At 46.5% G+C, this 24,980-nt stretch overlaps 1 protein-coding gene across 2 annotated transcripts in view; it reads right to left on the bottom strand.

The window, feature by feature from the left end:
* The window catches only part of LOC103182128 (tetraspanin-5), a 50,686-nt gene that overhangs the window by 6,372 nt on the left and 19,334 nt on the right, over nt 1-24,980 (bottom strand). Inside the window, exons 3-5 of one of the 2 annotated variants that reach the window (XM_042336579.1) lie at nt 11,032-11,082; nt 6,977-7,123; nt 606-776 (exon numbers count right to left, since the gene is read on the bottom strand). In XM_042336579.1, the coding sequence (XP_042192513.1) occupies nt 606-776; nt 6,977-7,123; nt 11,032-11,082 (369 nt within the window). The remainder of the gene's footprint in view (nt 1-605; nt 777-6,976; nt 7,124-11,031; nt 11,083-24,980) is intronic. The other variant, XM_042336580.1, reaches the window with a different exon arrangement.

Below are 24,980 nucleotides of genomic sequence, written 5' to 3'. Positions count from 1 at the left end.
AGTCGGTCAAATGAAATCGATCCACCCGCACAACGACACTACAATAGTAATCCACCGCCCAAAGTGTCCAGCCTTGGGAAATCCAAACTGTGCGCTAGATTTACTCATGAGGGAGAGGGGAATAGAAGAGTATGAGAGGGAATAAGGAGCAGGTGGAGACTCACGTGGAGTATAAACACCAGCCCAGACTGGTTGGACAGAATAGCCTGTTTCCTTGTTAATCTGTAAATACAGTCTTAGCTATTTCTTTTTTTAAATGAAATAAATAAAAACGTCGGATGGAAATGAACGACAAAGGAGAGTCGATCCGCCTTTTACACTCCCGATTTCCGCTAAGTGAACTCCACTCTGCTGCCACTGCCTTTTGTTTGCCCGTTTATGTTGCTCTTTCATGCACGTTCTTAACGGCTGTTTTAATTCACTTCGGTTTAGTTCTGCTGTTGACTTGCCTTGGGTGGGCTACGCTCAGAATGCAAACATAACAAAAGTAACAGGTTTTGAACGCCAAATGTGTGGCCAGCCTCTCTTTTACCCCGGCCAACCCGGCTCTCGGGTTTACTCCCTCTCTCTCTCTCTCTCTCTCTCTCGGGAGCGAGGGTACCTACGTATTCCTGTGTGAAGTCGATGAGGTTCTGCAGGTCGATGTCGTCCCTGTACGCTCTGATGTTGTTGTTGATAAAAAAGTTAAGCTGATCCCTGATCCAGTCCTTGAAGACAAACGCCAGGATGCCAGCAGTCAGCTCCAGGAAGAAGATCACTCCGAGGAACACAGAGAACTACAAGGGAAGAGTAAGGAAGGATGATAAGACCAGCGTCCCTATAACCTTCCGTATCCACGGGTTACCTTGTAGATCCTAATAATAATAATAATCTTTATTATAATACAATATAGCGCTTCATCACATTGTCAAGAAGTCTCAAAGCTCTACAGAATATTACTGTAAAGTGGTTTGACTGTATTTTGTGGGCGAAACACGGCAGCCAATTGCGCACAGCAGCGTCCCACACATCGAGGGGGTGCAACATAATATATGCAGTGAGCTGGCTTTTCATCCCATGCTTCAGGATCACCCTCTAACAACCAAGAGTGTCATCTGCCGATGTTCACTTGCCCACAACTAGCCCCACTTACCCTCACCACCTACAGGTCCAAATCTCTGCCTCCAGAGGCTAAGAGCGACCCTCCCATCATCATTTTGTTCTGGGTTGAGCAGTATTCCCCACATGCCGGAGACTCATCTTCTCTGCTCCATTTGGTTAAAGGATCAGCCACAACTGTACTAATGGGCTGGGTGCGAACGCTGGAATGTGTAGAGAGCTGGTGTTGCCAGGAGAATAATCATCCCATGATAATGCTTATATTTGGTACGGTGCCTTTCACATCGGGAGGACATCGCAGAGGGCTCTACAGGATTTACATCAAAGTGAAGAGATTGCCTGCTTTGCAGGACGAAAAAAAATGATCCCTTCAGGGAAGAAAATTATTAACTTATTCGAGCAGGAAGGAAGGACAAACCTATTGAGAATTGAATCACCCAAATGAAATGTGCCATTAACATCTAACTTGATCAACTGGTGATCATCTCCTTGGAGATGGGGTGGGGTGGTGGGTGGGGCAGGAAGAGAGGAGAGGAGGAAAGACAAGCAGGGTCTCCTTGGAGCTGAACTAGCTCCAGGTTGACATGCAATGCAATTTCGGAAGCGAGTCAACCCTCTCAGTGGGCGGTCTTGGGAGCCCAGTTTCTGAGTCAGGCAGGTCTCGAGCACCAGTGGTGATCGCACAGCCGGGCTGGTCAGCAGCACTTGAAGCAGTAATCTGTCACTAGGAACAGGGACTCTTCCTAATGGTTAAGATGGTCCTAGCTGGACAAGACGCAGGAACATACAAATGTATTTTGTTGTTGTTGTTGTTGGGTATTGGCTTTACCACCTGAACCATTGGAAGAGCTGTAGAGTGAGTTTCCCTTCAATGGAACAAATCGAAGCGGAGGTTAAATGAACAACCGGAGTTGGCACAGTCAAACGGAGCCTTGAAAACTCCGCAATTCAGCTCTAAGGGCAATGTTTATGGAATTAGTGACAGATGGATTTCAGAGCTGCCTTATAACAGGACCTGTGGCCTCCACAGTGCACAAAGTTCGCTCTGTGCACAAAGAGTTTTTTTTTAAACAAAATAGTACTGTTAGCCCAAATGATAGTGAAAATGCTTCGGTCTGAAGGCCACAATGAGCAGTCTGCTGACCACCAGTAACAGAGACGCAAACAGTCCTGAATAAGCACCAGAGCTGAAGGTCAGTCACACCAGAAAACACCAGAGAGTGAAATCATCCCTCTCCCAAAGTTCATGAACTCTTTTATCGATTGTTTCTCCCACAAAATATACAATCAATTCACTTTACAGTAAACTCCGTGAAGTGTTTTGCGGTGTCTCAGCCACGTGATAAGGCTCTATATCAAATGTAAGGATTACTATTAATTGTATTAATAGCTGAGAGATGTCGAGGGATCTTAATTAGAAGTTACTTCTATTACTATGACTAACTACTATTACTATTAATAGCAACTATTATTACTACTAACTACTATTACTGCTGATACCAGAGATTACTGATTCTTTTTTAAGAGGCGAGCTCAGCCACCGTCAAATGCTCCGCGATGCATTTATATCGGGTAAAGGCGCGATATAAATGCAAGTTGCTGTTGTGGTTAAAAACTGGAGAAAGCTAGTTTCCAAATTAAGACTGAATTTTACAATTTGCCACACTATTCCGTGCAATCTCCGAGGTTAAGACTAAATGGTCTAACGCGCTGAAACAAGGTGGGAACGTCAGTCCTTTGTTTCTCTCCTAAATGTGCCCTTTATAAGCCTGAATGAACTTTTATCGATTGTTTCTCCCACAAAATACACAGTATATTCTGTGAAGTAGACCCAATGCAAGGATTATTATTGTTATTATTATTATTTTTATTATTAAGGAGCATTAGATAAATGTTTGGCACAGGCTTTGGTGGAGGAATGTGAGTGGCGACAGTTTTTTTCAAAAAAAAAACTTCAGGGCTGAAAGAGCCTTTCCCGTTCCGATGTTCCCCAAAAAGCAGTTTCATTTTCATTCAACTTCGGGTTTAGAGCCAGGCAAAGGCCAGGGACTTCTCCAAACCATCTGTCCACAAAGTGAGATACAGTATGAACCTGCGAAAGCCACAACCACACTGTCCACAAAGTATCAGGCTGTCACGTCTGCCGAAGTGGGAACATTTCACGTAAACTTTTTTTTTTAAACTCATGGTGACGTTAACCCACCTGTGGTTTTCGAAGGTAAAGGCACACAAAATTGCGTTGTTTTGCTTTTACTATTAACTAAATATGAGGTTAAACTAAGGTCGGTTGAGGTTCCCTCTTCGGAACTCGAATCGTATTCACAACCTATAAAGGGGTTCCATGTGGATAGAATAAAAAAAACACACCTTAATCGTGTGAAGCGCATTCAATCCCCTCCAAATCCAGCAGAGACCCACAAACAGCCACAAAGTGAGTGACCAATTTTTAATCTGAAGGATTAACGGCCAGGACACCGGGAGTAACTCCCCGGTTAAAGCAGTGCCATCTTTAACGTCCACCTGAACAGGTAGACCGGCTTTGAAGTCGTACAGTCCAGAGTGAACCCTAACTGCCGTGCGGTGTTGGGAGGGTCGCAATCAGGTAAATAGCAATAAATCAATAAAGGTTGGTCGGCGAGTCAGTTAACAAGAGGGTACAGATTTACGAGGATCACAAAAGGATTTAAAGTGAAGGTTAGGGAAAAAAAAGGGTTGTTGCACGGAGCCCTGGGACGTCCTCCCGACGTGAAAGGCGCTGTATAAATGCAATTTGTCGTTGTTGATTAGAATTCTCTGCCGTAAACCATTGCTGAAGCAGAGTCCGTGAATTATTTAAAAAGGGGAACAGAGAGATGCTGGAAGCAGATGAGTATAAAGGAAGGAGTGAGCAAGAGCGGGGGATTAGAAAAAGCCAGCGCTGACCTGATGGGTCTGTGACCACCTATAATTTAAACGACTATTCTTGAAAGAGCTGGTTACCAAATCGCCTCTTTACCAACATTCACCCGGCCGAACACCAGCCAGTGGTTGACGATCGATGATGGAAAGGGGTCACAGTCTTAAAATTAAGGGTCAGCCTTTTAGAACAGAGTCGAGGAAACATTTCTTCACTCAGAGGGCAGTGAGTTTATGGAATCCACTCCCCCAGAAGGCTGTAGACGCTCAGTCCTTGAACATCTTCAAGGCTGAGACTGATAGATTTTTAAAAAAACAGAGGGATTAGGGGATATGGGAACAGGGCAGGTAATCAGAGTTAGGTCAGAAGATCAGCCACGATCTTATCGAATGGCGGGGCACAGGCTCGAGGGGCTGAATGGCCTACTCCTGCTCCTAATTCTTATGTTCTTATGTTCTTATGAGAGGAGGTTGTGGTGCGTGCTCTGATTTGCTGCTCTCCTCGGAGTGAACAGAGTTGGGAGCTAAGTGCCGCTCTCATTGCTGGGAGCAACGTCGCATCATTTCCACTTAATAGCAAGCCGGCCATTAACTTGCTTCTCCGCACACTGATCAATACCCACCCCACCGTCCCCTTCCCCCCCACCACCCCCCACCCTCAGCCCCACCGCTTACAGCCAAAGCCATTTCCTACCTCACTTCAATGTCTTCCTCTGACAACACTTATAGCCACAGATAAATAATCCCGTAAACCAGGTTGGTCCAACCTTTTGGCTACTGAGGGATTTGAGAAACATCTTCGGGCCACGTAATCGATATGTTTTTGTTTCGCTCCCGGAAACGTAGCCCTCAAGAATCATATCGATATCCTTTGTTGCAAATTGTGGAACCGCGTGACTTTGTTTCGCTGTATTTTTTAGGTACGATGCAAACTTTACACGGGCGGCGTGAAAATTCATACAAGTTTTAAAATAATAACGTAGCCAGCGACAAGGTATCTGTCCGGATGTATGTGTGTGTCTCTCTCTATCTGTCTGTGCGTGTCTCTGTCTTTGCTCGCTCTCTCTTTCTGTGTGTGTGTGTGTGTGTGTGTGTGTCTCCGTATCTGGCACACGCACTTTGTCTGTGTGTCTCTGTGTGTCTCTCCCTCTGTCTGCGTGTATGTCTCTAAACCTCTCTTCTATGTGGTCTGTGTATCTCTCTCTCTCTCTCTCTCTGGGTGTCTCTGTGTCTCTCTCTTTCTGTATCTCTCTCTCCATCACGGTGTCTCTGGTTCTCTCGCTTTCTCGTCTCTGCATCTCTCTGCGTGTGTCTCTGTATCTTCCTCTCTGTCTGTGTGTGTGTGTGTGTGTGTGTCCGTATCTCTCTCACTCTGTCTCTCTGTGTTTCTCTCTGTGTCTCTGTTTGCGTCTCTCTCTCTCTGTATCTCTCCTGTATCACTTTGAAAGTGATTGACAGGTTTTGCTGATAACCAATGCCTTACACTGCTATTTTTCCCTCCGGATCAGACCAGCCAGGACTCTGGACAGACAGAGTAACTGTGTTTGCGGGAAGGATAAAATCCTTCCCCCCACCGGGCTGGACCACCAATTAGATCACCCTGCCGTAAACGCACAGCTAAAGAACATGGTACACTAAATAATTCATCCACTAAAAATGGAAACCAAAATAAACACAGAAATTAGTGCCTCGAGAAACCTCTAAATTATTGATCGCACGACAGTTTTTTTTGCTGTAGTGCCACACCCAATGAAAATCTTTTTGGCGATGGAAACACTGCCTGTAATACACCAGAATACATTAGAATATACAGCACAGAAACAGGCCATTCGGCCCAACTGGTCTATGCCGGTGTTTATGCTCCACATGAGCCTCCTCCTGCCCTTCCTCAACTAAACCTTCAAGCCTAATCTTCTATTCCTTTCTCCCTCATGTACCTCTCTTGCTTTCCCTTAAATACATCTGTGCTATTTGCCTCAACAACTTCTTGCGGTAGCATTTTCCACATTCCCACCACTTTACGTATGAAAAAAATTCTTTTAACTTCCCTATTTGTGACTATTTTGTATTGATGGCCCCTGGTTTTGGTCTCCCCCACAAGTGGAAACATCTTCCATATGTCTACCCTATTAAAACCTTTCATCATTTTAAAGACCTCTATCAGGTCACCCCTTACCCTCCTCTTTTTAAGAGAAGAGTCCAAATATGTTCAGCCTTTCCTGATAGGTATAACCTCTCAGTTCTGGGATCATCCTTGTGAATCTCCTTTGCCTTGTGAGTAGTCAGGTACAGCATAATATAAGCAGCTTCTGTGTGAGAACATGGCTGTTAATCTGGCTTTCAGTTTCTCTCCTGCGGATCTGAACTCCTCAACACCCTCCCAGGCTCTCCCTCAGACTCTCCAAACAAGTGCGCAACTTGGGCATCAGGTTCGATCCCCAGCTTTCCTTCCTACCCCACACCTGCTCCCCGACCAGGACTGTTTTTTNCCGGAACATACGGAAACCCATCACCGCCAAACCAGATACAGACATTATCTGCCTCCCTGGAAGTATCCCCACTGTTTATCTAATCCCGGAGAGTGTTAGGACCGGCTGGTGAGAGCCAAGGCTTGTAGACCCCACCAAGTCTGATTTGTCCCTCACTCCACCACCTGCTGCCTCCGCATGGCTGGCTCCGGCCTCCTGTCCATCCCTCGTCCCCTCCACCATCGGCGGCCGTGCTTTCAGCTACTTAGGAACTCTCTCCGCCAATCTCTCCGCCTTCCCCTCTCCCCCCCACTTTCTAATGCCACCTAAAGACTTTCCTTTTTGATGGTGCTTACGGTCACCTTCCCCCAACCCTACCCACCCCCCCCCCCACCCATCCCTCTCCCCCGTGGCTCTGGGTCAGATTCCGCCACTGTAAAGCGCTCCGAGACCCTTCTAAACGCAAGTTGTTGTTGTTGGACCGTGGGGGGGGGAAACGAACACTGAGTACTTACAAACTTCAGCAGGAACGTGTTCTCTCGCAGAGCCCCGATGCACCCTGCAAATCCCAGGATGAACATTACGCATCCGACCACCAGAAATAGCCAGACCGGATCAAACCCACCCAGATCCGTAATGGACGAGATATTGGACAACACTCCCTTTTGAAAAAGAAACACACACAAAAATCTCCTGTGAAGAAAAAATTCCAGTGACATCCCCGAAATGATCAGTTCTTTCTCCCAACGGAAATCCGCAAATCCACCCCTGAGGGAGTTACGTAGAGTTTACAGTACCCTGTGTCCTGCGGAGGCCCCTTCGAGGCATCTCGAAGACACGATAAGGCGCTATATCAAATGCAAGGATTATTATTGTTCGAATTTTCTGTTGAGTTACGGATTCTGAGGACAGTTTTTTACGTAAAAGGCACGAAAATAACAGAATACTGGTGGGGGGGGGGGTGGGGGGTGTGGGGGGGGGGTTCCGTCTGCATCACATTCCTAGAGAGGGTTTCAATGCTTCCAACTTGCCTTTCAGAGTGCTTCTGAGAACGTGCTTCGATTGCAGCAACTCGCGATTTACGGTACAGTATTGGCAGACACTGAAGATCTGCCCCATGTTAAGGGATACAGGGCAAAGGGCGAGTGATCTTATAGAACGGCGCAACAGGCTCGAGGGGCTGAATGTCCAACTCTCGTTCCTATGATAGTCCACAAGGGCCCCCGCCACGCACAGCAGCGACACAGCCAGACGGCAAAGTGGACATAGCCCCCATTGAGATCAGCTAACTCAGGGCAAACCAGTCTTTCTGCTGAGGAGCTCAGTACCACGCCAGACAGCGCAGCACCAGGCACAGTCCGAATGAACGCTTTCAGCTCTCTTTTGGCTCAATCGGTAACTGCACTGCAGGAACTGAGCTGCTCGGACCAGGAGAGTCCTAGGTTTGATCTGGTGATCTCTGTCAGAGAGCACTCGACGCGTTTCCAATGCCTCTTGATTTAAGGAGAGGGGGGAGGGGAGGGGATTCATTATACCCACTCCTGATCACCATACAGTGATGCTTGTTGAAAGGTGCGTGTGCGTGTGTGTGCATGTGTGTGTGTGTGTGTGTGTGTGTGTATGTGTGGGCGCGCGCACCAGGTCACAGATAACAGATTGGCTTTGCCAACACGTCGAGTTCCGTCAACGTAAAAGATGCATCTTCAAAAAAAAAAAAAAAAAAATGGCCTTAGCCTTTCTGAAGGTGGATTAAAAAGACACGAAAAAGTAATCTCCTCAAAGAGATGGAGCTTAGGGAGAACTCTCGGAACAGTCACCCTTATGACGGATGAGGTGAAGTGGCAACAAAAAGAATTCCTCAGCTCTGCCACCACTCCTGGCCGCGACCAAGGCAACCAGCAGTGCTGTTCTTTCCAAGACGCAAGCTCATAGTAAGTTGAAAGGGACACAGGCTTGCGAAGAGAGTGAATTTAATAATAATCCTTGCATTTGATGTAGCCCCTTATCACGGTCATTGAGACGTCTCAAAGCGCTTCACACAATGTACTGTAAAGTGAACTGAAGCCAATTGCGCGCAGCAATGTCCCATAAGTAATCGTGGATTGAGTGACCAATTGTTAATGGATTATTATCCCCGTTAAGAGATCCCCCAAATGACAGACCCATCGGGTTCCTACTTCCTGCTGGGTAAACTGAAACGTGTGGAGCAAGGAAACTTGTCTAAGGTTTTTCGCCCTGCCCCGGCAATCGAACCCGGGTCCTCTTGCTTGCGAGGCGAGCGCTCTAACAAATACGCTACAGGACTGCAAATTTAGTACTGAATATTGCTGGGTTTGTGTTTCCGATCTCCAACAGCGAGGCAGGAGGTAAACTGCTCTTTCACCCGAAATAAGTTATCATAAGGACACGTGGCAAAGTGCCCCACGCTTCGTGATACGAAATTTGAGTAAAAGAACATGAGCTTCGATTAAAAGAAATTCCTCTTGCCACTGGGCAAAAAACAACCTCCACCCCCCCCGGAAACCGCCCATTGTCAAAGAGGATTTTCTCACTCTCGTGTCTTATGTGAGTGAAAATTACTTGAGAGGTAAAGGGCAAGCGAGTGTTTCCACTGCTGCATTGGGCTTATCTCAGTGATATGTGAAGGGTGCCATTAAATAGACCTGCAGACAGGAGGGACCTCGGTATTTTAAATAAAATATGCACTCGCACTAACGGTGTAAAAGTGAGCACCATTTGCACTAGTGACGTTTGCAGCAGCAACTTGGGAGAGGCACATTCTGCCCTTATCAAACTCAGCATTCCTCTGTTCGTAACCCCGGCCACCGCCACTGACTGCCGGAGTTCGGCAATGCACAGAGTACCCTAGCATTCTGTTTTCCACATTTAAAGAAGCAGCGGTTTTATGTTAGGCCCTTTCGTGACAGAAATCCGCCCACAAATATGCAGTCAATTCACTTTACAGTGGCTTCTGTGAAGCGCTTTGGGACGTCCTCTCGACGTGAAAAGCGCTATATCAAATGCAAGGATTATTATTATTATTATTATTTACAGCTACTGCTGTTATTTTTTAAATTGCCTGCCAAGGCACGAGCTGCAGTCAAGACCGCCAAGGAACGAGAATTCTGTTCCGTTTTGAAAAGGAGTTACTGCAAAAGGATCCTTTTCGTTACAAGGACGGCTGAGAATTCAGCGAACACCCACAAGTGTTAAGCCTCGATCGGCTTGTTCTTTTCATTGTGCCTGTAGTGCACGTTGCATGAGGGGCAGACTGCTGGGCTCGGATTAATTGAGACTTGAGGGCATTTTCTACGCAAAGGAGGTCATTCGGCACATTATGTCTGTGCCACAGAGAGGGGCAGAGACCTGAGTCCTCAATTATGCGAGGGTTGGACTGTCAGTCCTGGATTATAATGGGGTTAGAGACTTCAATCCTTGATTATGACAGTTAAAGAGTTTCTGTCCCGGAGTTTAGAAGGACAGCATTAAGATCCTTAATCCTACTTGGGTCCTTGTAATAATTGTAGAAACCCGAAAGTTCAGGTTGGGAAAATTGAGATATTTATTATATTTTTATTTGCATTTGGCTGCTAAGCAGAAGTTAACGAATCTGACTGAGCAAAGCACTTTCACACATCAGTCTAAATAAATAGCAGCTGGTATTTAATGGCAATAACGACTTGAAGCCTGACGTAATGTGGCCACAGTGAAACAATAAGGGTTCTGCCTCCACTCTTCCCACACATTTCACAACAACCGAGATCACTTTGCGCCAGGCGGTCTCCCACTGACCCGTCCCTTCGATAGCCCTTTCCCCTGCTGCTGTCTCTTAAGAAGCAGTGTTAAATGTTCTCTGGATAATCAAGTCCCAAACAATGCATTAAATGACTTGAAATCGGAATTATTGAAGTCGTTACTGATCCGTGTTTCACTCACTATGTGTCTTATACTGAAAGGAGAGGGTGCGAAAGGGAGGGAGGGAGGAGTGTGATGTGAAAGATCCGAACAAGATCTTTCATCGTATTTGGTTCCTTGTGCAACCGGAGAAACCCGAGAGCTCAAGTCGGGAAGTCGACAGACAACGTGAGGCCAGGAGCTTAGTCACTGCTCGTCTCCCCTCAATCAATGGGGATCTGGCTCCTCCACAAGCCGGGATAATGATTCGAAGCTATTATTCACTGTAATTCAGTACTAGCTGAGTGGTGCGGAATTTATATGATACCCACCCTCACAAAAATAATACACTGATACGCACATAAATAACTGCACGTACACACTATACAAACGTATGAAAAAAAACTGCACATACATACACACACACTATACGCAGACTTTGAAAACTGCTCATACAAACGACACACACACAGTCACCCAGAGCGTACACGTGCAGAAAATTACACACACACAACATACAAAAAACCTATCTAATACACACACGCACAAAAATCATACAAAAAAACCTACACACACACGCACAATACATGCAACAAATCGATACCCAAACTATACACGCACCCACACAGAAAACTACACACGTACATGTAGAGTCACAGGATTCCATTTGATTTACCTTTTCACTCCACGCCCAGAGTCCCACGCCTAGAAAGGCGATTCCCAGCAACTGGAAAACACAAATAATATGGACAACGGTTGGTTCAATTGGATCACAATCATGCTCTGAAGGGCAGCTGGGGAACCAGCAACACGGGATGAGGCAGCTTTCTCAATCCCAGGCGTAAAACACATCCACGATGGTATTCCAATGCATCACACGGTTTATCACAATTGAGCAGCTGATAAGTATTAGTTTGGGCAAGTGCCACTCTACCGTGGTCCATTCCCACTCTTGAACCTGACACGTGGACACCATCTGCTCTATATGATACCGGTATGAGACTGTTGGCTCAGTAAGTTAATCTACACAGATAAGGACTTGGAGACAATCTCGTTGATTGTTCTTAAAATTTTAAACCACGATAAAGGTCATGCATCTCAAAAGTCTTGCACCCCAAGTGCTACAATTCCAAACTGAACATGAACCACTGAATGATGATCCAAAGAGATTTGGATGATGTTCCAGCGAAATCCAAACTCGAGTATGAGCAAGTGTCTTCAGGAGAGAATGAGAAAGGCCAATTTATTTTATTATTAAGAAGAATGATGTGCCCAACTACAACTAACAAGCACACAGCAGGTCAATCAGCAGACAAGAGAGATAGATTACAGGTTATAATAATAATAATAACCTTTTGCATTTGATACAGCGCCTTATCACGTCTTCGGGACGTCTCAAAATGCTTCACTGTAAAGTGAATTGACTGGATGTTTTGTGGGAAAAACACGGCAGCGTCCTGCAAGCAGTTGTGGATTGAGTGACCAATTTATTATTATTATTATTATTCTTTTTGAAGGGATTATTACAGTGTTCGTAACCCACTGCTAGAGGCATGTGGAGTAAGGAAATTTTCTTGACATTTCACCCTGCCTGGGAATCGAATCCAGGTCCTCTCGCTTGCGAGGAGAGTGCTCTAACCTATACGCTACAAGTCTCCACGTGCAGGATTAAGGTTCAACTTAATCGCAGGTTAAAGACCACCATCGGCGCTCAGGCCTTCAGACTTTCTAGCCCACCCTTCGGATCTCCATCCAATAGCCCCTTCGCCTCGCCCCCTCCCTTCAAGGTCCGACTCAACACCCTTCCCCTTCGACCTCGCCTTCGGTCACCCTCCTATCCCTATACCCTTCCCAACCCTCCAGATCCCAACCCCCAGCTTGGGTGTAAATCCTGGACTATCCAACACCTTGGGACATCCTCTCGGCATGAAAGGCTCTATCCCTTCCCTCTCCCTCTCCCCTTGGCTCGTTGTCAGGCTTCGCTACTGTGAAGCGCTGTGGGGCACTACCCCACATGAAAGACGCTATATAAACACAAGCTGTGGTTGTTGTCCACAAATGTAATTTGCGTTGTTGTTGGTGGTGGTGTTGTGGTTGTTAACGTTTCAAGCGTGAGCCTTCAGCTCTGATTGAAGGGCTCCACCTGAGCCAACGTCAGCCGGACTAGCTTCCTCTTTCACGTGCTGAGCAACTTGCCGGCCATCTCTAGCGTTCTGGTGTTATTTCAGATCGCCAGCAATCGGCAGATTTATTCTCTTCTCTCCGCTGAGCACAATGACCGATTCACTGCCGGGTCTCGCAATAGGTTTCAATGAGGCTTGAAATCACCTCTCACATTAAGCCCAGCAATCAGATTCCTCCCACCTCCCCTCCCCACATATACTATGTGGGGAACCATATGACAAGCAATACCTCCTTCCTGTTCAGCTCAGCATTCAGTTCCAGGCCCACAGTTTCCCACACCTCACCACATTGGAGAGGCTGGAGGCTGTGCGATTTTTGTTAGCAGTGAATTCAAAGAGGAACCTATAATTTTTTGTGTGCTTAAATGCGTGTTTTTGGCCACTACGCCCCAAAGCTCTGGAACCGTCTTCCTCAATCCCTTCCCTCCTCACTTTCAAATCCCGCAATAAAAGACCTTCTCTTTTGATCGTGCTTATGGTCACCTCCCAACTTCCTCTCCCCCTGGCTCGGGATCAGACCCCGCCACTGTAAAGCGCTCTGGGACGCTTTCCCACGTGAAGGGTGCTATGTGAATACAAGTCGTCATCATTAAATCAAGGCTATGAGAGTTCCCCTTGCTTTAAAATACAGCAATTGTCTACAGCCCATCAAATCCAGAGCATCTTTGCAGTTTGCCGAATAAAGCTACACAACTTCACAGCATAAAATACGACGCGTGCTAAATTATTTATATTAGAAGCACGCGCTTCTTTCAGCTGACGTATGACCCGCGAGCTCCTTCTGTGTCCTGCAGCGTCTCGCTGTGCCATCGCCTCTTTGTATCTGCTCTGCACCCAGTTCCCCGGCAGATCAATCCAGTCAGCAAAGCTTTATTTACTGCGCTCCGAGGTGTAGAACCGTAGGCACTCGTGAGCGAGCGACAAGGATTGAATCCTCCGGTTCAATCGCAAGTTAACCTCGTGGCTGTTCATGGGGCCTTTGCTGTGCAGAAATTGGCTGTTGCCCGAACGGCAATCACTACATTTGACAGTAATTAGTGTGAATTACTGTGAGACATTTTGGGATTATAGTCTTTATAAAATGCAAGTCTCTCTCTCTCACTCTCTGAACTTTACTCTTCGAGATTCAGACAACTACATAGCACAGAAGGAGGCCATTCGGCCCATCGTGTCTGCGCTGGCTCTTTGAAAAGAGCTATCCAATTCAATCCCACTCCCCCGTTCTCTCCCTATAGCCCTGCAAACTTGACCTCCCCAAATAATTATCTACTTCTCTCCTAAAAGTTATAATCGAAGCGGCTTCCACCACCCTTCCAGGCAATGCATTCCAGATCCGAACAACTCGCTGTGTGAAAAAAATTTCACCTCACCTCCCCTCTGCTTCCTTCAATAACTATTTTAAATCGGCGTCCTCGGGGTTACCGACCCACCCGCCAGTGGGACACAAGACCCACCAACCCACTCAGCAATGACCCACCAACCTGGAAAACATTTTTTTTCGTTACAACACCGTCTCTGAGATATTGGACCCAGACAAGAGCTTTGTAGCTGAGCGGCATTGTACAGTAACTCGTAAACCACCGTATTTAACATCTGTTAAGAATCCTTGCCTTTGATATAGCGCCTTATCACGTCATCGAGATGTCTCAAAGCGCTTCACAGGATGTACTGTAATTGTTTGGCTGTGTGCTTCGCAGGTGAAAATTACTAGAATTCATCGGAAGGTACAGAGTAAGTAACTATGGTTATAGATAAATATGAACTGATCAGGGAATGTCAGAATGGGTTTGTAAAACATAGATCTCACTGACTAAGCAAATGGAGTTCTTTGATCTATAACTGAGGTAATGAAGGAGGATTGATTAAAAATGGTTTATATGGATTTTCAGAAGCCCTTTGATAAAGTTCCACATGAGAGATAACAGCTACAATTAAGTGGATTAGAATATAAAAGCACATTAAAAGTTTATAGCATGGCTCAGACTTTTTTTTCCCCAGAATATTCTGCTCTTACGAAGGATTCAAGTGTTCAGTCATGGTTCACTAGAGTAATATTTGGGATGAAGGGATTTACCTCTAATGAGAAACTGGGCCATCCCTAGTGTAGAAGAGATTACACAGTAGGTAATAATAATAATCTTTGCATTTGATATAGCGCCTTATCACGTCATCGAGACGTCTCAAAGCGCTTCACAGAATATACTGTGAAGTGAATTGAATGTATATTTTGTGGCCGAAACGTAGCAGCCAATTGCGCACAGCAGTCGTGGATTGAGTAACTGCTTTTTTTTGTATTATTGCCCCAGGAAAGTAACCCGTCAATCGACTAATAACCGGGTTGTCCAAGGTTTCGCCCTGCCCGGGAATCGAACCCGGGTCCTCTCGCTTGCGAGACGAGTGCTCCGACCACTACGCTGCAGAACTCCACTACAGGTAACCTGACTGAGGTGTTTAAAACAAGGAACGGAATTTTCACAGCTTGATAGCGATTGACTCCTCAATCTGGCAGAGGAAATGGGAGACCTCGGGAGAGACATCTCCTCAAGAGCAGACCGAGACATGAGATCAGAAAACAGTTAAGTGTTGTGAGACTGAGCAATGGTGCACTGTCCCAGATGGCTTCGGAAGTAGGGGTACAGTGGAAGCCGGTTAAGCCGGACACATCGGGGCCAGCCGTTCTGTCCGTCTTAAGTGGCGTCCGAGGTCAACTGAAGTTCCATTACTTCTTCCCGCCCAGCAGAGGAGTGACGGAGAACCCTCCTTCCATCTGAATGACAAATATACAGTACACCGTGCGTTTTATAGGGTCAGCGACAATCGATACTTCTTCTCAAAAAGGGGTTAAGGATCAATTACTCCCTACCTAGGCTCGAAAGACACTTAGTGAACTGGGAGAGTCCGTAACCCGACGCTTCTCATCACCCAGACTGTAATGGGATATACCAGCTGAAAGCGACTGTAGGTCACTTCCAATCAGGCTCCGGGTACGTTCAAACCCAACCGCAGGGAAATTAATACATTGACCTAATTGCTGGTAGGTTGCACATTTTTTTGTCTATTTTTTTTTAAAAAAAAGCAAGATTGTCTCACGAAGAAGATACAAACTGCGATCCCTGACCACAGCTAAAGAGGACAGTCGTACTACAGGTTGCTGCGGCTGCAGTGCTCCGGAGTAACTGTGTACCTTGTACTCAGCAACAGCGTACAGCGCAAGGGTTGCAATTTGAACCTGGACTAAAACAGACCCCGGTCAACGTAAGCTTCTCGTTGCAAGCGTGGCTCTCGGGAAGTGTTTTGTTACACACACAGGACAGTATCCGAACAGACATCACCAGTGCCTCCAAACCATCCTAACCCGCCCATCCTAATCCCCCTCCCTATTCCCTTCTCCCTCGCGCGTGAATCATGAACGACACGCAGCGGGAAAGCTTGCCAGACAGTCATATCGATGGCAAGCTGTGCGGTTTTTGCTGGCTCCAATCCAGCAGTCACCCCCGACAAACACTCTCGGGTTCCCAAGGCTTGGCTCTTATCTAATAATTTCCAGAATTAGGTAAACAGGATGCGTTCCTCCAGGGAGAGGGTGCGGAGTCCATTCCAACAATCTATCTCTGGGATTTCTACGCGCAGGAGGTCAACCGACACCTGGTTGACTCCCCCCCAAAAAAAATCCCTTTTAATGTATAATACCTGTTCGTTACTGTACAACAGCTGATGGTTAAGAACTCGCCAGTTTTTAAAGGCAGCGCTTTCAGAGACTATTTAAAAGCACTGCTAGCAAAAGGATCAATGCCGTATCCAAACAAACCTTCACCACAAATTCAGGGCCACTGAAATAAGGCCTTAAGGAGCAGTGCGGAACAGACAGAGACTCGAATTCAAGATCCTCATCCTCACCTACAAGGCTATCCACGGCCTCGCTCCCTCCTACCTCTCCGACCTACTATCCCCCTACCTACCTGCCCGTACCCTCCGTTCCTCTGGCTCCGGTCTGCTCCACATCCCCCGCCCCAACCGCCCTACCATCGGTGGTCGGGCCTTCAGCCTCTCAGCTCTGGAACTCTATCCCCCAGTGCCTTCGCCGCTTCCTCCCTTTCCTCCTTCAAGGCCGGTCTCAAAACCTTTCTCTTTGACCGAGCCTTCAGCTCCCCCTCGACTCTCTACCCCCTCCTCGCTCCCTCCCTTCCCTCCCCTCACTCTGACCATTTCCCCCCAATGCTCGGGTCCTGACCCAACTGTCCAGCGTTTTGGGACGTCCTCCCGACGTGAAAGGCGCTCAATAAATGGAATCTTGTTGTTGTTGTTGTGTCTTAAGTCACCTTTGTTATTGAAGTAATACGGATAACCATAAGTTATTAGTCCTGACTTCCCTGGAAATCTTGATCAAACGAGGTCACGCTAAAAAAAAAAAATGTGGGTACATTATGTGAAAGGCTTTGTAATTATAAACCGAAAAGCATCTGGCGTGCTATTTTTTTAAAAAAAAAAGACGCTTTTGGTCAGATGATGGCACTGCGGTTTCTATGAAGAAGTTTAACGTCTCAGATTTCATTTTAATTACATCTGCTATTGATCTCTTAATGAAAGTCGGAGGAGAACCAACACCAATTTCTGCAGAGCAGAATTAGCAGATGGTCGACGACGCAGTGATGGGACAAAAGAGTGCCGTGAAAGGGAAGGAATCGGGTCACCGTAATTTGGCACAAACCAGAACACTGTACAGCAACTTTTCTCATTCGTGCCCATTTGCAGCGGTCTATCCCAATAGCCTATTGGTAGGGTGGGGGACACCAAACATAAGGCAACGGACCTCAAAGCCACACTTTACTCAGGCTTTATTGTGACGCTCTTGTTTACTGATTTATAATTCAATGTCTCGTCCTCTGAGTCAGGGGGCAACTAAACAAATAACCCCAGCGTATTAATCTGTAAGGTGCATCAGTCTGTAAAATTATTTCATGCAGCTTCAGATTACATTTTCTTAACTTGCTTTAGTTACATTTATACAAAATACAGGATAGTACAACAAATATCTAACCCCCCCCCCCCCCGGCCAGGTCTAACGTGCAGTATTTCTTAACAGGTTTACATAGAATTACATGAACTGTACAACGCAAAAGTTTCCCTTGAAATCTGTTAGTGGCTGCGTTATATTTATACCCACAACCTTCTGACTTAAAGGCACAAGTGCTACCAACCGAGTCAGGCTGACAGAATTTCCCTGCAAATGATGTATAGATATGGAAATGCAAGAGCTTCTCACCACAGGTTTGTTTGGTTGGCTTTGGTACTCGGTGACATAAACATTACCAAATACGATCACGTATACTTTTGGCTTTCCCTTCCTCTAACGTCCCTCCTCTGGGACACCAGGTGAAATTCCCTTTGCTCTTCGAACAGTGCCACGGGATCTTTAACGTCCACCTGAACAGGCAGACGGGACCTGGGTTTAACGTCTAACCTGAAGCACGGCACCTCCGACAATGAAACACACCCCCCCCAGCACTGCATTGGAGTGTCAGCATAAACTATGTGAGTTCAAAACCTAACGTGGGGCTTGAACCCACAAGCTTTTGAGGCAAGAGCCTTAATAACTCAGCCAGGCTGAAGGACAGTGAAGGAAATAGTGAAATATTGTATTTCTTTCCCCCCATAAAAGACAAGATGGCCACTCCATGTTCACAATGTTCTATTTTAAGGCACCCAGTTCAGTACTAGGTACTTGGGGGCAAAACCCAGTGCCGTCCACTACCAGTGGACTCCAACAAAGAACTACTATGTCACCTTTAAACCTTGGCGTCTTTTTACCATTAGGAAGTGAGCAGGGGGAAGGGTTGTGCTTAAAAAGGGTTGTGCTTAACAAGCAATGTAACTGGGAGGGTTAAGTGCGAAATATTAATCTTCCGCAGAATCTCTGAGCTATAAAGTGACTTTGCCTTCAAACTGAAAGAGAGACAGCCCTTGTGACAGCTAATCTCATAGCCCTGCGCTCCTGACGCACACCATACACTTAGTGATTCCTTTCTCTCTCCCTCCTCCACTCCAAACCCCTCCCCACTCCATCATCAGAAATTAGTGCAATCACCTTTCCATACAGAGGTAATTGGAGGCCTGTAACGTATTGGAGACCTGGGTTGGGTTCCTGGGCAGGGCAAAAAGTTAGGGAAGTTTCCTTACTCCGCACGCCTCTGTTTACCTAGCAGTACGTAGGAAGCCAGCTGTTTAGTCGATTGGCGGATCACTTTTTCGGGGTAATAATCCCTTCAAAAAAATATATAAAAATAAAAAATGTGGTCGCTCAATCCACGACGGTTTATGTGGACACCGCTGTGCGCAATTGACTGCCGCCTTTCGCCCACAATTCGCTTTACGGTATATTCTGTGAAGCGCTTTGAGACGTCTGTAAGATGTGATGAGGCGCTCTATCCAATGCAAGGATTATTATTATTATCAATATTAACAAATACCCATGCGCACACTAACAAAAACTGACAACGCTAAGTGCAGGGAATTCTCAAGACGACAACAGTTTGTAAATTAAGCCTCGCACGTGACCCTCTGTCAAGCGAAGCTCTCATCACACCAGCTACGATGTGGTAAAGTCCTCGCTGGGGACGAGATACATCGAAGTGACTATCTTAATTTTACGGGGGGGCTGATTTCCGCCTGCTAAAGAGCAGTGCTATTTCTTCCCCACAACTGGGAAAGTGCTGATTTGGCCCCCGGGTCCTCTTCGGGTGGGAGTTCCGTGCTGGAACTGGCTTGAACACCTGCAACCGTGTCCCAGCACTGTGACTTCCTGAGCCTCCATCACAGGCTCCGATGTGGGCCAGTGACAACGGCAATAAGGCCATTTATCTCATTTCTCCCTCTAGCCCGGTTGGGAGCTCCGCACACCCGACTCAAATCTGAAAACCTATCATGCTAAATGAGCTTGCTGCCCTCTCTTTGTTACACCCCAAAAACATATATATTTTGCTGGACGCTGGCTAACCCCTGGATGTCTGGTAAATCGCACCAAAAGCGCCTGGCCCCGAATCAGCTGTTGTAAATAATGTTGGAAATATACTTGTTAATTCGCATGAACGTCCGTTCACTTCAGGCAAAATGCAGCACCGGATGCACTCACTCGGGCGTTCTGTGCCTCCGAGCCTTCAGCCACGAAGGGGCTCTGGGACGTAGATGGAAGAGGTCAAATTGCGATTGACAGCGGACTCCAGGCGTTCACAAACCCCTGGAGTTGGGCTGTCAATTAGTGGAGGGGGTGGGTGGGGGCGGAGGAACGGGGAAGGGAGGGAATTGACTGACACGGTGGTGTCCATCCAATCCCAAGCGGCTCCCACCTGCCAATCACCTCAGCGCCGCGGTTAATGGATCCCCTTCCTGTCCAATGGGAACGGCAATGGGAAGGAGGAAGGTATTTGGTTTAAACTCGGACACCTCTTAAATCGGACAAAATGGCTGCCCTTGATGCATCCGGCTTAACCCCCTCCACTACACACACACACACACACACACACACACACACAGTCTTTATAATAGACGTGTGCAGAGAATCTGCTCACGTATATTAGAATAGAAATGATCCTCTTACTTCCGATCCAAAAAAAAAACACGCTCCAAATAATCAAGTCACACTTTTCGCATCGTCCCGTTCCAAACCATTCACCTCCCCTCGGTGCCTGTTTCCTCCCACCCAACGTTTTTTTTTTTTAAAAAATCAACTCCGAAAATAGGACACTGCGTAATCCTGCCATCGCAAAGTATTTTGAGAGCCGGCTGAGAAGCGACGGGGATAACATGGCCTCACCTAGTTTGTCACAGCTACAGAAACACACTCTCCAACTCAAGACGTCGATGCAACGTTTCCAAGGAAACACATATGCGGCCAATTTCGTGCAACATCGATAGTACAGTGGCACATGTACAAATTTCAAGAGTTGGATCAGAGAAGCGCAGTAAAGAACCTGTGCTCCCAATCACTGTCCACGGATCCCTGCAGTTCAGGGAAGGGTAGAGACCTGACAATGGAAACGGTACAGATTATTTTGTTTGCTCTGCCAATATCGATCAGAAACAAGTCTTTTTTCGACACGACAATTTTGCAGCTGTGATTAAAGCTGGGCGTCATCCTATTATGAACTAGTAAATTGATGGGTTTAGAGCTGCAGAGGGCAAATTCAGGACAGATACAAGTTAGTTTGCCCATGGCACTCTAATACAATAATAATAGTTGAAGACGAAGAACTCCTTCAAAAAGAAAACAATAATACCTCGGTCACTTCAATCCACGACTGTTTGTGGGACGCTGCTGTGTGCAATTGGCTGCCGGGTTTCGCCCACAAAATATACAGTCAATCCACTTTACAGTATATTCTGTGAAGCGCTTTGAGACGTCTCGAAGACGTGATAAGGCGCTATATCAAGTGCAAGGATTATTATTATTATGAATAATAACGCGTGCAGTACCAGAAATACAGCAGCATAAAGTAAATAAAATAAATAGGATGCTTAGCACGCCAATTGAGACTTTGTTTTCATCCATTCCCCTTCCAGTCTCCAGCAGGAGAAACCAACGACCGTTTCCACAGATGTTGCAGCAGAAAACAAGGCCAATTCTGGACAGGCAAAACATATTTGGCATTCTGAGGAGCAGCAGGGAGGAAGAAACAGCCAAGAAGACTACATCCAATTTAGCACAGATTGCGTTCCAAAACTGGACTGCGCGTTCTGATCCTTAGCCCCCGTAGTCTCCTTATGGTGCAGTTAGTCATCGGATTGGGGTGTAACCCGTGCTTTTTTTTATTTTGAACAAAAATGGGATTCCTTACAAAACCGTTCCAACTCCGAATTCGAGTTCCAGTGACTTGGTGTGCCTTCCTGACAACGGCCAAAAGACTTGTTCCCACTTGTGCAAATCAGATTGCGCAAACCTCATGAAGAAATACCGCCCATTAGACCGCACGGCACAATTAATCAACAGCTGTTAGGATCAAGAACATATGAACGCATGGCTGATTTCCCTAGAAAGCAAGGAAATCACAAGGGGGAAATCAAGCAATGTAGCACAGAAATCTCACTGTTTCCACAAACCAAGCTCCCCTTCCCTTCCTCGCAACTACTTGGAAACTTTATAATTTGTCCTCATTCCAGCAACAGGATTTCCAATCCACTGTCAGAAGGATCCCAGGGCTCTTTTCCCCTCTCTCTCTCTCTCTCTCTCTCTCTGCAGCAACTTGGATAAATTCTGACAGCTTAACAATAGTTTGGACGACTTCCCAGCCAACCACAAAGTGACATGTGGCAATTTTCCACGTTAAAAAAAATAACCCCAAGTTATCTGCCAGAAAATATTGTGCGGTGGAGCCTGATTATATCTTGGGTTTTTTTTTCTCTCCTTTCGGTTTTCTCCCCTCCGCTTCCCTCTCTTCTTCAAGAGTGGTTTTAAGTCCCTTTCCCCTCATTTACCGCGGAACGATTCCATTATTGATTGGCGTCTTTCGGTGCCTAGGTTTCTCGGAAAGCGAAAGACCTGGGTTCGATTCCCAGCAGGGCGAAAAGTTGGGCAAGTTTCGTTATTCCACACGCCTCTGTTTACCTAGCGGTAAGTAGGAACCTGGTTGTTAGTCGATTGGCTGATCGCTTTTCTGTGGGAAATGATTCCTTCAGCAACAAAAAAATTGGTCACTTCAATCCCCCGACTGTTTGTGGGGACGCTGCTGTGCGCAATTGGCCGCCGCGTTTCGCCCACAAAAATACACAGTCAATTCACTTTACAGTATATTCTGTGGAGCGCTTTGAGACGTCTCGAAGACGTGATGAGGCGCTGTATCAAGTGCGACGATTATTTATTATTATTTATGTTTCTGGAACAGAAAAACAAAAATATGGTTTAGGCGAACGACCGACAGTTCTCAAATGTGGTATCCAGCCCTCGACGCCCAAAAGGCTGGACCTCCCTTAAGCTGACACTTCCGGTTTTCTAATTGCTTCTTGTTCAAAATCAGGACAAGAGCAGCTCCGTCTTAGCCTTCAATTGTCAACCGGGAAAAGCCCGAGAGTGAACCCGCACCTCTTCGCAGGATATACCGTAAAGTGGATTGACCGTGGGCAAAACCCAGCAGCCAGTTGCGCACGGCAGCGTCCCAAAAACAGTCGTGGGTTGAATGACCAATGTGAATTTGTATCCGTCTTAAAGAACTGGCACAGTTAGAAACTTTGCTTTAGATAATGAGAGGAAGATCAGAGGGACAGAGGGAGCTCGACGGAAATGTGGATATTGTGTTCCAGCAGTAAGAGTCGGAACAATATCTACTCAAACACCAGAATCAAAGCAGCCAGTCATTCTGCCCAGGGGGCAGTCATATAACAGGGCAACGCCAAATGAAACTCTTCCTACAAAGCACGAGTGTATTCAGCATATCCGGTATCTCTGTGCCTCAGCACATCTGCCTCCTGTCAGCTCGTACTCAGTGCTATCAGAAGCTGCTTCACGCCTGATACTGTCGCTGGAAAACGAAGAGCGAGTGACAACAGCTTCTATTTACATAGCACCTTTCCCACAAAGAATATCTGAGCGCTTCACAAAATGAGATTAATTAGTAAAGGTGTAGCAAACAAAGGTGGGATTTAAAGCTTTGACACGGCTGAACAGCGAAATGGTAATACGTTAGCAGAATGATCTTAGAAAGAAGATAGGAAAGAAGCCTATTGTCCATAGAAACCTCATCGCTCTATTATAAGGTGGGGTCCCAGTGCCTTGGCTCTCATCATCCTGCACCCCATACTCTCCAGAATTAGGTAAGCAGAATGTGTCCCTCCAGGGAAGAGAGTGCACATTCGATTCCAGACACAAATCAATTCTGTTTGTAGGTGGCGTATATACCTGGAACTCTCAGTCTGGTTTGAATAAGGAGCTGACGAGTTTCTGCCTGGCTAACCCAACAAAAACAGAGGGTAACAGACAGAAACTCAAGCAGCGTGTGAGAGGGAGAGAGAGAGAGACACACACGCACACGCACACACGCACACAGACACTCGGAGACACATAGACACACAGACAGTCAGAGACACACACACACACACACACACAGGCAGACAGACAGACAAAGCGAGAGAGAGAGAGACACACCCGACGACAACAACTTGCATTTATACAGCGCCCTTCGCGCTCAGTGGCGTCTCACACACAAACACACGCACAAATAGACCGACACACAGCAAGAGAGGAGAAAGAGGTAGCAAGAGAAACAGACAGAGAGAGAGAGAGAGAGACGGTCAGACACACAACACAGAGAGAGAGAGAGAAGAGAAAGAGACAGCGAGACACAGGAACATACAGAATCCTCTGCGCACAAACCGTTTGATTAAAAGCTGATGAGACTGTTCCCCACGTGTGGAGTTTAGGAAACCCGCTCTGCTGTTGTCCTCCCTATAACACTGCTGGGAGGGGGTGGCGGGGAGGGCAGTTAGGATATAAGAGAGCAGATCATTCTTCACCTTATAAGATTGGCACATAAAGCAACGCTGCGTAGCAATGCTTTATAATAATAATAATAATAATAATAATAATATCATTATTTTACTCCAAGGCAAGTGTAGCTCTGCAACACTGTGTTTTGTCGTTAACAGTGGGACGTTCTTCGACTGGCTTCCGTATTGACAAGCTCTGGGACTACTGCAGCTGAATCCTGATAAATGTGTAAATTGCTTTGCTTTGTAATAGATGAAGCTGGCGCTCAGATCAGACATATTGAAGCTTTCCGCTGATAACTTGGTAGTTGAAAGGGCCAACGCCATTAACACCCGATAAAATGACAGCGCTGAAGCCTTCAGCACTCTGATAGCAGTCTCTGTGTAAAAGGGCCTAAACCCACCTCTGCCCTGGATAATTCGTGGCTTTTAGTGAATTCAAACTAACCTGTGTGAAGGCCGCTATATAAATGCAAGATGGAAAAATAATGGATGAGCTGAAAAATACCCAAGCAAGCACGTGTGAAGTCAAATGCTCAGCCCTGAATTACCATTCAGATTACTTATTCTATGCATTTTTTACTTCATTTGGACAATTTCACATGCAGTGCCCAGTTGAAGGCAATTAGGAACATAGGAACAGGGGGAGGCCATTCAGCCCCTCGAGCCTGTTCTGTCATTTAATTAGATCATGGCTGATCTGTACCTCAACTAATTTCAATTTCCTGCTTTCTCCCCAAAGCCGTTAATACTCTGACCTACTAAAAATCTATCACAACAACAACAAGATTCCATTTATAGAGCGCCTTTCACGTCGGGAGGACGTCCCAAGGCGCTGTACAGTTGGGTCATGACCCGAGCATTGGGGGGAAACGGTCAGGGTGAGGGGAGGGAAGGGAGGGAGCGAGGAGGAGGGAAATGGTCAGGGTGAGGGGAGGGAAGGGAGGGAGCGAGGAGGGGGGAATGGTCA

Source organism: Callorhinchus milii, unplaced genomic scaffold, assembly GCF_018977255.1.
Source record: "Callorhinchus milii isolate IMCB2004 unplaced genomic scaffold, IMCB_Cmil_1.0 Scaffold1, whole genome shotgun sequence".
Lineage (NCBI taxonomy): Eukaryota > Metazoa > Chordata > Chondrichthyes > Chimaeriformes > Callorhinchidae > Callorhinchus > Callorhinchus milii.
The sequence above is the reverse complement of the archived record's forward strand: the minus strand, read 5'-3'. Positions and strand labels throughout refer to the sequence as shown.